At 36.5% G+C, this 16,612-nt stretch overlaps 1 protein-coding gene across 4 annotated transcripts in view; it reads left to right on the top strand.

Moving 5' to 3' along the window:
- Nucleotides 1–6,899, top strand: part of SUPT3H (SPT3 homolog, SAGA and STAGA complex component) — a 449,818-nt gene extending 442,919 nt beyond the window's left edge. For 3 of the 4 annotated variants that reach the window (XM_011354759.2, XM_023527664.1, XM_023527665.1), the window contains one exon: nucleotides 5,544–5,678. In XM_011354759.2, coding sequence (XP_011353061.1) covers nucleotides 5,544–5,585 — 42 coding nt within the window. In that variant the 3' untranslated portion in view covers nucleotides 5,586–5,678. Of the gene's footprint in view, nucleotides 1–5,543 lie in introns of all 4 variants that reach the window. The other variant, XM_023527667.1, reaches the window with a different exon arrangement.
- The last annotated feature ends 9,713 nt before the right edge of the window (nucleotides 6,900–16,612 follow it).

Here is a 16,612-nt window from a genome sequence, read left to right as displayed (position 1 = left end):
TTTTTTTTTTTTTTCTTTGAGCACTCTGAACATATCATCCCTTCTCTTCTGGCCTTTAAAGTTTCTTCTTAGAAACCCACTTAGAACCTTATCTGAGTTTGCGTCTACATGATGACTCTTTTTAAGCTCACTGCTTTGAGAGCTCTCTCTTTGTCTTTGATTTTTAAGAGTTTGATTATAATATGTCTCAGTGAAGATCTCTATGGGTTGAATCTGCTTGGGGATATTTGAGCACTGTGTATGGCCATTTCTCTCCCCAGATTTCAGAAGTTTTCAGCCATTATTTCTTTAAATAAGCTTTCTGACCCTTTCTCTCTCTTCTTCTAGGACTCCTATAATGAAAACATTGTTTCACTTAATGTTGTCCCATAATTTATATAGACTTTTTTCACTCCTTTTCATTCTTATTTCTTTTCTCTCTTGAGTGAATAATATTAAGAGATCTGTCTTCAAGTTTGCAAATTATTTTCTTCTGCTTGATTGAGCATGTTATTGAAGCTCTCTGTTGCATTTTTCAGTTTATTGTATCATTCAGCTCAAAAATTTGTTTGGTTCTTTTTTATGATTTCTGTCTCTTTGTTGAACTTCTCATTTTGTTCATGCATTGTTTTCCTGAGTTCATTGTATTGTCTGTGTTCTCTTGAATCTCACTGCACTACCTTAAAATAATTATTATTTTTAATTCTTTTTCAGGTAACTCACAGATCTCCATTTCTTTGGGGTTAAGTACTGAAAATGATTGAGTTCCTTTGGTGCTATCATGTTTTCTGGCTTTTTCACTTTTCTAGTGATTTTGCATTGATATCTGCATTTGAAGGAGCAGTCACCTCTAATAGTTTTTTTTGATTGACTTTGCTCAGGAAAGACTTTCACTTGAAGTTGGCTGTGAGCGCTTTGGTCGAGTGGGGAGCAGCATCTCTAATTTGGGAGAGGGCACAGTGGCATAATCTCTGTACAGCTCCATCAACTGAGGTCAGCATTGGCAAAGACTGTAGAGGTCTTCAACGGTCAAGACTGTGGAGGTCCTGCAAGTGCCAGTGGTATCTAGGGCTCTTGGAGTCCTCAGTGGCAGAGGCTGCTAGGGTCTTCCTATTCTCCTTTTATTCTCTGTGAGAGGACGTTCTAGCCAAGGGAATCCCTCATGGCTCCAGGTCTGGTGCACTGGCACTCAGAGCAGCAGTAAAGCTGGAGTCAGGTACATATGGAACTACCACAGTGCCTCGGTTTTAGGGCACAGGTATACTTGCTGCAATGGTAATGCTAGAGTCTTAGGTTCAGGCATATTCATTCACCTATAGACCAAGGTACCGAGGTCTGAATCTCTGAAACTCACCACAATGTTTGGACCCCAGGATTGGGGGACATAGCAGTGGCTTGGGCCGTGGGATAACAAGGTACATCAATGGCTAGGGTACAGTAGCAGCATGCCCTGGAGATAGGGGTCGAAATCCTCACTCCGGCCCCAGCAGCAAGAGCTCAGCCTCAGTGACGCCAAGTCAACACTATGACTCAGGACGTAAGGGATGGGGCACAGAGCTGCAACAGCGCTTCCCAGTCATGGCAAGGCAGTGCCATGACTTAGGACCCAGGAGGTGGGCCAGAGAGCAGCAGCTTTAGTAGCACAGCCAGTGATGGTAAATCAAAGCCGAAACTTAGAATCCCAGAGGAAGGGCACAGAGAGCAGCAGCAGCTCCTGTCCCAGAGATGATGAGGTGCTGTGGCATTCTCGATCTCAGAGGGTGAGGCACAGCATCACGTGGGGCCCCTGGAGGCAGGTCTCACAGTCGCAACAGGCCCCAGTCCCAGTGAGGAGATGCAGCAGTGGGGATTCCATGCAGCTCCATTAGCTGGTTTCGGTGTTGGTGAAGACTGGGGGGTTCCTCAGTAGCAGAGGCTTCAGATGTCCGTAGCAGTGATAGACTTTCTGAGGTTCTCCTGCTCTTCTTTTCCTGGGGGATGAAATTCATCTGAGGGAGTCCCTCTTTGTACTGAGCTGCTCTGAATCGGAGGTGGGGTGATACAGATAAAATGCTTTCTATACTACTATCTGGCCATGCTTGGTTTTTGAGCTCCACAGGGTTCTGCTTCTTTGTTGCAGTTCAGAGTTTTCCCAGAGCTGTTTTTTTAATGTTTGTAGTTATTTTGTTGTTGTTGTTGTTGTTTGGAAAGATGAGCTTTGAGAGCTTCTAGCCTGCCATCTTGCTGATTGCAGTCCCTATAATGAAATTCTTGTTTTATTTAAAGTTTAAAAGAACAGGAAAGAATCTGGAAAGATAGTAGTGAGAATAAAGTGTAAGCCTGTACTCAGAGGATTAGAGATTTTATCTACAGTTTAAGCTCTGTTAATTAGGCTACCGCATAAATAACACACAGTCATATTCAGCTTGGAATAATGGGATATATTTTGTAGCATATTTACCTTTTGCTTAAGATAAGTATTAATCTTTTGTAATATTTGCGATGACCCACAATAAAAACAGAAGTAAGCCAGTTTAGTATTTAAATGTTTTTTTTTAACTTATCCATATGCAGATAAGGAAAAAAACCTCATATTTTAAAAGTACATAGTTAGGAATTAATTTCCCCACCAGTGCACAGTGCAGTAGATAGAATCTCTGTCTGTTTATGCAGATATATTGAGGTTCCGGTAACAGGTCATAATTTGGGACCGAAAGAATAAATGAATGTCACAAATTCGAAGCTAGCTTGACCCTCAGTTAAAAGTAAAAGCCTAGGAACTACAGTTGGTTCTTGAAAAAATGTATCATCTTTGTTGGTAACTTCGAGAGATACTAGAATGTCTGAACAATGTGAACTCAACAATTTACAGTAGGAGCAACTGGTAGTAGAGTACCAAGTTTTATGAAGTCAAATAAAGCTTAAGTGGTATATAGAGGCTGGCTTGTTAGGGAGGTCTTATTGTATTATTGATTAATTTATACTTTTCAATAGCGGAGTATGGTCTTGGCTGTTTCTGGTCAAGGTCTGCAGTGTCTGTGAAGGTACAGAACTGGGAATCATACAATCCGACAGTAGAGAGTAAGTGCAGTCCGAAGTGTTTCATGAGAATGTGGCCTCTGGAAGGCCCTCACACTGAGCAATGTTTAAATTTAGCTTCAACATTCACAACACAAATAAAGAGAAATTCACAGTTGACACAAAGATGAGTTGTCTTCATCCATCTTCCTTTAAAGTTGCTTACTCTGGAAAGGATGCCAAATTTGCGACGTTCCCATAATCACCCTACACAGACAGCATACATGCTTTGTACATCAAAAGGAAAAAGCAGTGACTCAGGGTGGAGGACCCTAGGGGATTGGTTTGCTGAAATTGCTCTTCAGTGATTACACATGCATGTTTGTTTCTTCTTTATTTTAGAATTAGAATAGTAAGAACTTATTCCAGAAACTTATTCCAGAAATCTGGGTCAGCTCTAAAATTTTCTTTGTCTCATCAAACTTGGCTACTTGAGGATCTGTTATTAAATAAGCCTATAATCTTTTAGTTGTTTGCAAACAATAACGATAAAACATCTGCGATGGTGACTTGATCTCTGAAAAGTAGACTTTTCAATACGAGAGAGAACCATTTCATATTGCACACCCTGGAAGGAATAAACTTGGTGATTTCTGAGGTGGATTCAGCCAAGACTTCTCCTGAGCCAAAACTTTTTTCAAGCAAGGCTCACTTCACCTATTTACCTTTAAGAGAAATCAGCTTTACTCCTAGGTCCATTTATCTCCATATAAAACATCCTTATGTTTTACATATTATGTTATGTTAAAGGTTGTCACTGTGGTTATAAAATTTAAAACATCAAGATCAAGAAACTGAAAGTATTACTTTGGCATAAGGCTCTCTAAGGCAGCCTTGGTGGTAGGGGCTGTTTCACGGCCTGAGGCTCCCCTGCCTGTGGTTGTGGGAAGATACGCTGTCCATTCCTGCAAGTTATTTGCGGCTCTCTGAGGAACTCATTTAACACTGTTCTCCAATGCATGATCTTAGGAAGTAGAATTGGAATTTTCTAGTCCTTGTGAGAATGTTCGCTTCAGTCCAGAAGTGTCCTATGGCACAAAAAGCCTGCTGTGAGGAACAAGCTCACAGAGAGTCCTGAGGACTGACACTTGGAATGTTCCACTGTTTTCTCATCCTTGATATACTGATCCAGAGTGAACTGTGTAACAGCATAGCCAACTGATGAAATTTCAGCCGGGACACCAAAGCCTGACAACCATAGTAAATCCTGTGTTAGCAGGATATTTGGAGGGATGGTTTTGAAGTTAATTGAATTTTATGATTAACAGAAAGTTATCCAAAAAAAGACATTTTTGTTTCACCTCGTATTGATAGAAGTCTTTCTAAAAAGCTTGGGTTTCACTTTTTTTTTTTCCAGTGTAATTAAAAACTAGTTTAATCACCTTTTTAGAATTAAATTCTACAGTATCTTTATAACATGATCTTAATCATAAAAACTAATTTTGTATATCTCCCATAATATGGCTGATGAAGGTCAGTTTATTGAACTGAAAGTATCCAGGCTCCAGAACAGCCTCAGACATATTCACTCAAGGAAAAAAAAAAAATCCCTATTATAAGATTTTGTCATTTTTTCCATTTTTCTGAAAACAGATTGTAGAAAAATTTCACCTAATTGAGGGTTATGAATTCTCTGAATGCAACTGTTCCAAGTTTAAATGATGAAAAATGTGTTGGTGAAAGAGTAATTTTATTCCTAAGTCCTGAATTTTAGTTCTGCTTCACTCTGAGTCTCATTATGAGACTCAGGACAAGTCACAGAGGTCCTGTATAGCCCAGCTCTTCCAGCTCTGAAATGCAGAATATATCTCTTGGGATGAAAAGTCATGCAGTTCTACTTTCTTTACTGGAATATATTATATTATTGTAATTAGTATCCACTTTTCCATTTCCTTTTATGGGAATATTTTATCACATCATGAATATCCATATATACATCTATATGTACACACATGTATATAAAATTATGTAAGATGCAAGTTTTCTATTATGTCTATAATGTTCAGAACTCCTTAGAGACCATCATATTTTAGGGGGGAGGAAAGGCCTTTATTAGTGTCTGTTCCCATACCTTTTCACTGAGACTATAAATTAGGCCTGGGAAGGCTATAATGAGTCAGTAATTTATAGACTATTAAGATACTTAGTTAGAAGTGATTCTTGAGCATGTCCAATAGAGAACACATGTTTATAAAGAACAAACAGATTCAACACAACATGTCTGTGGACCAACCAAGCCCAATCAATTAACAAAATGGGATGTCTTATTTTTGCGTATCTCCCACTCCCCCAAAATAGAATCACTAACCACTTGTTAACCACACTGACCTTTTAATAGACAAAGCGGTTGCTCTAGCTTTGCCACCAGAAATGTTCAGATTAAGCAGCCTATTAGATTGTAGGCAGCAGAGTCTACAAAATGGGAAGAAAGCTCTGCTTGCTTTTTTGCCTCCTTTCCCGTTTGACTTGGTGTGATAATTCATTGCAGATTTCTTTTTCTTTGACAGAGTGCCTACCGCAGGAATGGGATGGCTTTTCTAGCCTGCTGATGTGACTGTGACTGCAACAACAGAAGAGGCAATGTTCTAATAAGATGATTCCTATTCCCCTCTTTGGACAAAATAAAATACAAGTTTACCTTCTCTGCCTCCTCAGGAGTGCGTTGGTTTGTTGTGACTATCCACTGGCTGACTCCAGCTCTTTTCCAGCCCCCTCAACGCCTAGTCTTGTTTACTAGATGGGCCGTTTAGCTAATTAATGGCAGGATGTTTGGGATAGCATGTAGGTGGACAAGAATGCAGATCACACAATTTTGAAATTTTAATTTGGAATGGATTTACTGCCCTCAGCTCACATATCTTAAAAGCAGTGTCTTTTTTTCCCAGTGTTTAGTCTATGTTTTACTCGATGCATTTTGTAATCCAAGTTTGAGACAAAGGAAACAAAATTAAAAGGACAGTCAGTTGTCCCCTTGTACTATCCCACCAACTTTACATTTGTTGCCCATATCTACATGTATTTTAGAGTCAAATATCCCTTTTATAAACATAGTACTCAGAGACCTAGTTGACCTAATGAACTCTCTGTTCCCATCTTTTCTTCCCTTCACCCCACTTTTACTGTATGTGTCATTTTCATGCCTTCTTCCCAACTTGCTGCGTATCTGCCTACCATGTGCGTTTTTCCTCACATAGATTCTCTTCCCTGCCTTCATTTCTTTCTTTTCCCTGTCCCCACAGTCCCCAAGCCCACCACTCACACACATATAATACCCATTTAGAAGCAAAGTAATTAGAATCAGTACGAGAAGGGGAGCCGAGTGATTTGCTTTCTCTCTTCAAATTACCACCCCACGTAGACTGGAAATGCAGACGGGGTAATTTCTGCTGGTAGCAGCTAAGCTACCCTTCTGGCATCTATACCTTCTCAATAAATGAGGAACTTTAACTCTTGGGAACAAACCAAAATATAGCAGATGTAATTGTGCAGTTCCTGATTTAACTTGAATAGCCAAAAAAAAAAAAAAAAAAAAAGGAAGTTATTTCTTCAATTCTGGAGTTTTGTGTAATTTTACTTTTTTCATGGTTTTTTACACACACCGAAACAGCCTTTGTAAAGAATTAATATTAATAGAAATGAAAAGCATGAAAGATTTTCATCCTGTGACCAAATCATTGTGAAGCTCAGTTAATATGATTGTGCCATGTTATTCACATTTGTTAACTATCATTTACCTGTTCTATGTTAGTCCTTCTGGAAAAAATCTTTGTCAAGAACAAAAAATGCAGATATATAATATCAAAAAATTGCCAAAGGGTTTTGATGTTCCATCTGTGCTTGTTGAAATATATGATTAAACTTTTCTTTTTATCATCATTCTTATTTTTCTTGGCGTCCCTAATCATAGAAAATTACAAGCTTGCAGTAAACATCCTAACTTTTAAAAGGACAGCATTTATTGTATTTGGTTTCGATCTGCCAGGCTTATTGATGTATAAAATTTTCAGGGGCTAATTTTTCACATCAAAATTCCTTCTCTCCCACATTATACATTTTAAAGTATGCACAAGGCAGAAAATACAGGGTTTAGATTTTTTTCTCTTCATTTTATTCTACCTGATCTCCTTATAGTCCCAGAGAAGGAAGACTCAATGTACATTTCTCTCAGAAATATGACAGGTCTGTGTTTTTGTTGGTCTGGCGTATGTTTGTCTATCTTGAACAGTCTGACAGGTAATTATTTATAAAATCTGGTTTTGCCCAGTAAGTCCATATAATAACCTTTCACTTTTCATCATAAGCCAGTGAGCTGAATTTAGAATAAAACAAGGTCATTTATGTCTGTCTTGAACCAGCCTACATGTCCCCATAATTGCTCAATATTAGTATTTTCAATTCTTTTTTTCTTTTCTACGCTTGGGTTCTTTCTCTGACTCTTTCCACAACGCTAAATTGGAAGTGAAATAAGATTTCCTTAAGCAGTGAATGTAGGAAAGAAAAAAAGAAGAAAGTTCATAGAAGGAAATTTTCAGAAAACGTGAAAATTTGTGACATCAACAAATTTCTAAAGATTAAAATGTTATGTAGAATCATAAAATGTTAGAGCAAATGATGGTCTTAAAGGTCATTGAAAACAACCACTCATTTTACAGATGAAAAAACTTGGCCTGGAGAAGGAAACTGACTTTCTCAAGGTCAGTCAGTAATGGTAGTGACAACCAGAGACCAAATCTATGGTCTCTGATTCTCAGTCTGGTAATCTACTTCATCATACTGGATTTGCATGAGACATTACCAAGACACATCTGGGTTTTATGGCTTTTTTTTTTTTTTAGACAGACAATAACCTAAAATTATAAAAAGTGATACTGTTTGTAGACACATCCTAAAGCCTAAGTGTTATATTACAATTTTCTTCAAAGGGACTGTGGTATTAATTAAATAATCTGTGTAATATGTATATTATAAATCAATTTTTAAAAAGAGGTCTGCATGTAAGGGAGAGGAGAATTAACACACTTTGAGCACCTACTTTGTGTCAGGAATCTCACCTCTGGTATTTCATTTATCTTCACAATGACTATGAGGTAGATACTATGAAACCAACCCAACAAACAGAAAACAAACAAAAATCAGGCTTAACTCCAAATCAAATGTCAGTATACCAGATAGTTTCTATTTTCGTAGCTATGTGTTTTGGAGATCAAACTGGAAATAAGTAAAACTAAAAAATAAGTAAATAGTCTCTCTTATGGGAAATTGACATTGTCTCATAGACTTGAGGGTAAAGGAAAGGGAAATATTTCTTCTTTCACCTAAATCTGGAAATGTGACTTGCCAAACGTGTCATTTTAAGGCTCTGTCTTTAACCTTCCTGCCTTCACATATTGCAATAGTTAAGATTCAAAAATAATGTTCCAATTTTAGAACCAAGAATTTTTATTTAAAAAACATCAGAAGCATGAATATTTTTTTAATGCTGTATATAATTTCTGTATCTGGGGAAAATTCTTCATTTTTTACTGTTTGTTCTTTGTTTCTATAAAATAGTAAACAATCCAAATTTAATGCTTTAATGATGTAGAAGACAAACATAACTGGTGATTCTTGGTCTGAAAGAAAACAAGTTTGCTTGGCTAATAATTATAAAGTTTAATTTCATGAAAAACATTTTATATAGTTCCCAAATCAGATATTTCTTTCCAGTTCATATAACCCCTTGTGTAAAACTGAATCACTCCAGAGAAAGTATTCCCTCATCTGCCCTCCTGGAATTTAGATAGAATTTTCCCAGGTCGCATTTAAAATTTTACCATCAACCATGTATACATCTCATAAAATATTTTACAGTTTCCTGTATGCTCTGGCTGAACGTTTCATAGTACATAAACACTTCTGCAAATAATATAAGGGCATCAGGTTGAATATATCATAGCAGTGGCCCCCACATAAAGTTGATTGTTCAGCAATTTATTTTCTCATTTTTATCTTCTTATTTGAATGCCAAGATGAAACCGTGTGCTCTTATGCTACAGTTGCAGGGGATTGGGGGGGATGCTAGCAGTTTTAGTGGAGCTGTATTCATTAAAGCAAAGGCTTTCTGCAGAGGGCATCAAGCCAAGCTCAAACAACAAAACCATGCCTGCAGGAATTGGATGTAAATGTGATGGTTAAATAAGGGCCAGATGCCTTTAAAAAGTCAAATATTAAAAAGTCATATCTCTTAAAGCAAGTCTCTAACGTTGTGAGTAGAAGAGTGATACCATAGCACTTTTAAAAGAGAGAGACTTGCATTTGTTTTCTGGAACAAAGTATCAAATATTCGAGCTGTCATAAGTCATGGGAATTTTGGCAGTTGTAGCATATTTTAAAACAATCAGCTCCTACAAAGTCGTAAGAAACCCACATACAATATTTCATTGTTGGAAACCACCATAATTCTGTATAGAGCCTTATATTCATGGTCCCTTTTCTGCTCATCACCACCCAATGTTCACTATTCTCAGTTTTTCAGAGGAAAATAAAAATAGAAAAAGATACAGGAAAAACCAAGAATCAAGATGATTACTTATATAATCAGGCAACACTTTACTTGCTATTAAAAATGATGCTATATTGTATCAGCATTTTACTAATAAGCCTGACATAATAATTATAGCCCACCGCGTGCCACCCTGTATGCTAAGCACTTTGTGTGGGTTGTCTCATTAAGTTCTCACAACCCAGCTACGAGATATGCACTATAGCTCTACTCGTTGCCTTTAGGCTGTAGGGAAGAAACTGAGGAACAGAAGGTTCAGTGGCTTATACAGAGGTACCCAAGGTGGAGCTGGCATCCGTACCCAGCGCTTTGACCCCAAAGCTTGTGCCCTTCGCCACTGTTACACAGCATGGAGTAGAGACTCCTCACAGCATGTTAAAGAGAATTGCTGTCCTGAACCTAGAAACTCTTCTCAGTACGAAAAAACTTGATTACAAGAAAATTTCATTGTAACTTAGCATTCTTTCTCTAAGGCCAAGTATTGTATATATTATAGAATATCATATAATGTATAATAGAACATAATTATATAGAACAATGCCAAGTCCTCTATAATGTCTTAAACCTTAAGGTAAATACGTATGATCAATACACATACTAAGAATCCCTATACAAATTATGAGAAAAACTTCCTCAAAGATCCATGTGTACAAAGCCCCTCCTTTGTGAAGACTGTATCTCCAGAAGGCTTTAATTATGTAGGCTTCTATTTTATGCTTTCATGCAAGGTATTTATCTCATGTCCTAAAATAATCCCCATCTTGTTTACGTGTGTTTGCAGTGACAGATACAGAGGTACATATGGCAGTCCCTCAAAACTTTATGTAAATGCCCCTTTTAGGTGTTTGCTCGTTAATTACGATATAGTCACTTGTTTCTCCAAGCCCAGGATGTTTGTGTGTGTGCTTGTGGGGAGTGGTGGACAAAGATAAAGAATAAAGCAGAAAGAAAGTTGCTGAGCACAATTTAAATTAGAAGTGATGATTTTTCCTCACTCATCAGTAGTTAACAGCTTTTTAAATTCAAGCCCAGGTCTGTTCTGCCTCAGGACAAGTCACTTTCTGATTTATGTTCTTTAAGATCTCAACTAGCAGTGCACCAACCTGTGGTACTGCATACCTGCAGCTTTCTTTTCTGAATGGCGTTGATTAACTTCAACCACGTTCCCTGGGAGAAGTTAGTTTACTTACTGGTACATTGACCACTTCTCGTCACTCCCCTCTGACCTATATGTGCCAATCAGTCAAGCAGTCCCAAAGTAGCAGTGACTGTTGGCAGCTGATGGATTGGCTTGCTGCACTTACATGGGTTTTGGCCTGTGAAGAAACAATGAGCCCAAAAGGGTTTGGGCAGTTTATTACTCTCACAGCAGCATAAGCAAGATCGGCATGGTGTCAACTTTCCATGTTCCTAATCCTGCAGGAAGATAACCAAATGTAGGAGCCAGATGACAGGAGATGTGAGTGGCAGGTCGCTGTGTCATGGAGGCTCCAACTCTACAACCACGCCATTTTTGTGTTTACTTCCATACCCAGAAGGAGGTGGGGGTGGATGGTCCCATGCCTCACCAAAACCAGGGAGGCAGATGAGAAACTACCTGTGATTGCTCCTCCCAAGACGGACTGTCTTGCCACACATCCCTGGGCTGGTCGCAGCCCACGGCCAAACCTTACCTATATGGCCTGTGTGGAGACATGCAAGTCACTGGGGTGCCTTTCCCCTACAATACATAGTGTGTCATGTTTTTCTGTTAACAGTAGGAAAAATCAACCTTCTTTCCTAGGTTTTCATGGCGGCCTCCTTCCCTAGCTTTTTCCCAAAAACTTTCCTGCCTGCCTCAGCGCATAGCACCTTCTGCTTCCTCTGAACTCTTTACGTCCCTGTTGGTCTCTGTCCTTCCTATTTAGTGTCCCTGATCATTTCTCCACGTGCCTCGTAGCCTGCACTAGATTAAGAATTTCTTCAGGGCAAGTCCTAAAGTTATACATCTTTCATATATAATCACCACGTGCTCATATTAGGTATTCGGTAAACATGAATACCTAATTCATTTAAACAGAAGAACAATCCTTTTATCGTTAAATCTGTTTAATCTGTTATTGATGCTTGTTTCACTTATTTGGCCGCAAATCTCATGGCTACAGATGAATACAGCCTTTTCCTTAAAGATAAATAGTGTCTCAGAGAAACCAATTCAAAGCACCCCAAGCATCTGGTTTCTTGTGGCCTTTATGAGTTGGTCATTGTGACTTCAGTCTTGTTTGGATAATGACCTCAGAAAGAGAGGTAACCTCAATCTCATTTGTACCTCTAAAGACCTAAGGAATGTTTGTGTCCCACCTGAATCTATACAAACTTGAAAAAGAATTACAGACTTACTCCCTATTTTTGCATATAGTACCATGTTCAAAAACCTACTAGTTCTCCCACTAGTTTACTGCAAAGACAACGAGCCATTTTAGGATGAGATTTCCTTAAAGGTAATGAAAATAACGTCCACTGAACTTAAAGCAAATATGATGCTCTATTTAGAATGAAAATGAGATTTTTGTGAACTGGAAGCAACAGTTTATCATCCAAGAGTAGCCTGCAATGAAAATGTTTTCTTTATCTCTGTTTATTCATTCCATGCATTCATTTTTTTTTCCAAAATAAAATTTAGCACCTATGAAAGCCAAGCAATCAACATGGAGGCTACAATTCCCAAACGGTGAGTGAAGGAACCTCGGGGAACTGTGAAATTCTTGAAGGGGGCTCATGAGGCCACTTAGATTAAATATCTGCAGATCGAATAAACATGTTTTGCCCATCTAGGTGCCACTCTGCTTTGAATATGTATGCCATTGTGATTTACAAAATATAAATTCATTTAAAAATGATTATGAAATCCTGGTAACTTTTTGATGTTAACATATTTTTTTTTCATTCAGGAGGTAGCAGAAGTACAAGTTATAGAATGCATAGGCCCATGAATATGTTTATATAAAAAAAGTGAGTCTCAAGCTCAAAGAAAAAGGCACCGATAGGTTTCTGCGCTTTACAGTAACTGTCATTGTGTCCTCAGTTCTTTAGTGGTGAGTGGACTGTGCCTTCTGAAGTTTGGGGGCTGCTTTAACTAAGTATTAAGGATATTTTTTTCCTTTGACATAACGTATCACCTGAACTTTTTTCATACATCGTATTTGGGAAAAAATTTATGATCTTTTTAACGTTAGGAAGTTTTGCTTTTCCTGACATTTTATTGCTTTGCGTATTTGAAACATTTCAATCCCAGACGATAAATATTATGTGATTATTGTTTTCATATGGATAGGCTATTTCCTCCTGTTTTTTTCTAAATCCCTTTCCCAACTAATAATACTGAAAAATTTATTAATATTAAACTGTGCCATTCAGGTTTTCCAGAATCGTGTATAATGAAAATTGAAAGAGGGGAAGGTTAGAGAGAGGAGGGTTAGTAGTAGTTAAAAATAAATTGAAGTGTGTGGTTTTCTTTCAGTTGGATTTCAAATGTTTCTTGTTCAGTTAAAATAAAGATTATATTTATTCTGTAAATCATTTTTATAAACTGTCGTAACCAGTGATCACATTAAGTGGTATCTTTTTATATCATTATTAGGGAAACTCAATAAAAGTAGATAACGTTAGCTGAGTACACCATGACCGATTGTTTAAAAGCCCCCGCCTTTAAATAGCTATTCTCATGGCTTCCTCATCTTCTTCAAGTCTTTCTCAAATATCACTTTCTCAATAAGGCCTTCTCTAACCACTCTTTTAAATACTGAACCCTGGCCTCTGCTCTAGCACACCGTATTCCCCTGCCCTGCTTTTTTTTTTTTTTTTTATGTTCACTCTAACACATACTATTTCATATACTTATTTATTTTGCTTATTGTCTCCACCCTCTAGAATGTAGACTGTCTGAGGTTAAGGATTATGGTCTGTTTTGTCCACTGCTGTATCTCCACCATGTAGAACAGTGCCTGACGCATGGTGTATGTTCAGTCAGTATTTTACTAAATGTGATTGATCAGTCCTTAGCTCTGCAGATTTTTTTAACACTTCACCCACGTCGCTGTACTCTTTCTCCAGCCTTTAACTGTTCCTTTCACTGTGTCCTGGCTTGTTGTTTTATTCCATGCCTCACCTGTAGCTTCCCCTTTACCTTCCTAATTCCTCTGAACTTCAACTGTGTTCCTCAGCATAACTGTTTGTTTAAACGTTTTTATATTTCAATGCTTCCTAGATCACAATGCATCTTCAACAGAATAAGAAATTTGGCCACCACAAGCGAGAGTTAGTTATGATTCAGTGAGGTTTTCGTTAATAATGTCAAATTTCTTATATGTCTAGTTAATGACTTATTCAAATTTTCTTTTTACCACAACTCCAGGTTAATATTTTTAGTGCATTTATTTGTGACTTAATATATTGCAGTAGTTTTTTTTAGATACGGCACATAGAGTATATTTCTTTTTTTAGAAATCAATTTAATACAGTATAGTTTACATAATAATAACCTTTTTTTAGACATACAGTACAATTCAAAGACTTTTGACAAATAAACACAGTCGTGTAACCACCACTACAGTCAAATACGTGAAAATCAAAAAATTCTTTCACGTTCGTCGTTGATCCCCCACTGTGGCATCACTAACTCCTGGCAACCACTGATCTAATTTCTGTCTCCATAGTTTAACCTTTTCTAGAATAGCATATAAAATGGAATAATTCTATGTAAATTTGAATTTTAAGATTTTTGTGTCTGACTTCTTTCAATTAACATAATGCTTTTGAGATTCATCCATGTTGTCTGCATATAGTTGTCTGATTGTCCCACACCATTTGTTGAGAAGACTATCCTTTCTTCATTGAATTACTTTGACACCTTTATCTAAACTTAATTGACCATTTTGGATTCTATTTTGTTCCATTGATCTATATATTTATCCTTATGTCAGTACCTCACTGTCTTGATTACTAAATAATGAAATCAGTTTTATGAATCCTTCAGCTTTTCCTTTTCAAAATAACTTTTTTTTTATTCTAGATTCTTTGCTTCTCCATATTTCTGCAACACATTTGCTGGGATTTTGATTGGAATCACTTTGTATCTATAGCTCAATTTGGAGAGAATTGACACCTTTGCTCTATTAAGCCTTCTAATCGAATATGGCGCAGCTCTTTATTCATTTAGGTCTTTTCTAATCTCCTTCATTAATGTTTAATAGTTTTCAAAATATAAATGTAGTATATGTTTTGTTAGATTTATTCATGGATATTTTGTGTTTGATGAATGCCGTAAGAAAGGTTTAATTTTTTTCCATTTCCAGTTCATTGTTATATACCGAAATCAAATCAATTTTTGTAGAGGAAACTTTTATCCTGAAACCTTGCCACTCACACTTACTAGCTGTTAATAGCTTGTTTTCTTGTTGTTTTGTATATTCTTTGGAATTTTCTACATAGATGTTATTTGCAGATACAGTGGTATTTCTTTCTTTCTAATCTATATGCTTTTTATTTTTTCGTCTTGCCCCACTACAGTGATAAAGATCTCCTGTACAACAGGTCCTCAAATACTGTTTTATTCAGCAGCATTTATTATAATGTTGATGAGAAACTAGGAACTCAACTCTTGTTTGTATTAGCCTGTGGTAAAATTGACTTTGTCATTTTGCTCAAAGTCACAGAACTTATTTTTTGTAACCCTGCTTAATAAGAGTGGTGAGAACAGACATCATCCTTGCCTTTTTTCCTGATTTTATGGGGAAAACATTCAGTCTTTCATCATTAAATACGTTAGCCACTTTGGGAAAAAACAAAGTTTTGGCAGTTTCCTTTCCTTTTTCCTGATTTTATGAGTAAAGTATTCCGTCTTTCACCATTAAATTAGCTGTAAGATTTTCTTAGATGTTTGTTATCACATTGAGGGAAGTTCCTTCCTATTCTTAGTTTGCTAGGTGTTTTTATAACGAATGGATGTTGAATTTTATTAAATGTTTTTTTCTGCATCCTTACAGATCATCATAAAGGTTTTCTTTTTTTAGTGGTACACTGCATTGAGTTTTGAATGTTGAACCAACCTTCTGTTGCAGGGATAAATGCAAATTAGTCATGATGTACTAATCTTATCATATTTTGCTGGACTTGATTTGCTAATATTTTGTTAATATTTTTGCATCCGTGTTCATGAAATCTATTAATCTAGATGTTCCTTGTGATGTCTGTTTTTTTTTCTAGTTTTTAAATCAGATAATGCTGGCTTTACAAAATAAGTAGAGAATTAATCTTTCCTTTTTTTATCTCCTGGAGGAGTTTCTGTAGAATTAGTATTATTTATTTCTTTCAAGTTTAATAGAACTCACAAGTGAGTCTATCAGGGACTGCAGTTTTCTGAAAGTCAGTCTTTAGCTACAAATAACCTTAGATATAAGACTATCTAGGTTATCTGTTTCTTTTTGAGAGAACTTTGGTATTTTATGTTTTTCAAGATAGATGTCTTTCATCTAGGTTAAATTTATTAGTGTAAGGTTGTTCATGAAATTTCCTTATTTTTCTTTGCCTGTCTGTAGGATCTGTAGTGATGCTTTTATTTTTAATTGCTGATACTGACCATTGGTTTTTTCCTTTTTTCTTTTCAATCAGTCTGGATAGAGTTTATCAATTGTACTGATTTTTCAAAGAATTAGCCTTTGATTTTTATTGAAAACATATTTTTCAATTTGAAAAATTCCAATTTCCTTTATGATTTTCTTTGACCCATGGCTTATTTAGAAATGTGTTGTTAGTTTCCAAATATTTGAGAATATTTTAGATGCCTTTCTGTTATTAAATTTTAGTTTAATTTTATAATTAAGAACATACTTTGTATGATTATTGTTCTTTTAGGTTTTTTTTTATTATTATTATTTATGGTGACATTGGTTAATGAAATCCAATAAGTTTCAGCTGTACACTTTAACTGTAAGGCATATATATATTTACACTGTGTTCACCTCCCATAGTTAGATTTCTTTCTTTCACGACATATTT

This window comes from Pteropus vampyrus, unplaced genomic scaffold, assembly GCF_000151845.1.
Source record: "Pteropus vampyrus isolate Shadow unplaced genomic scaffold, Pvam_2.0 Scaffold18, whole genome shotgun sequence".
Lineage (NCBI taxonomy): Eukaryota > Metazoa > Chordata > Mammalia > Chiroptera > Pteropodidae > Pteropus > Pteropus vampyrus.
This window is presented reverse-complemented; position numbering and strand designations above follow the sequence as displayed.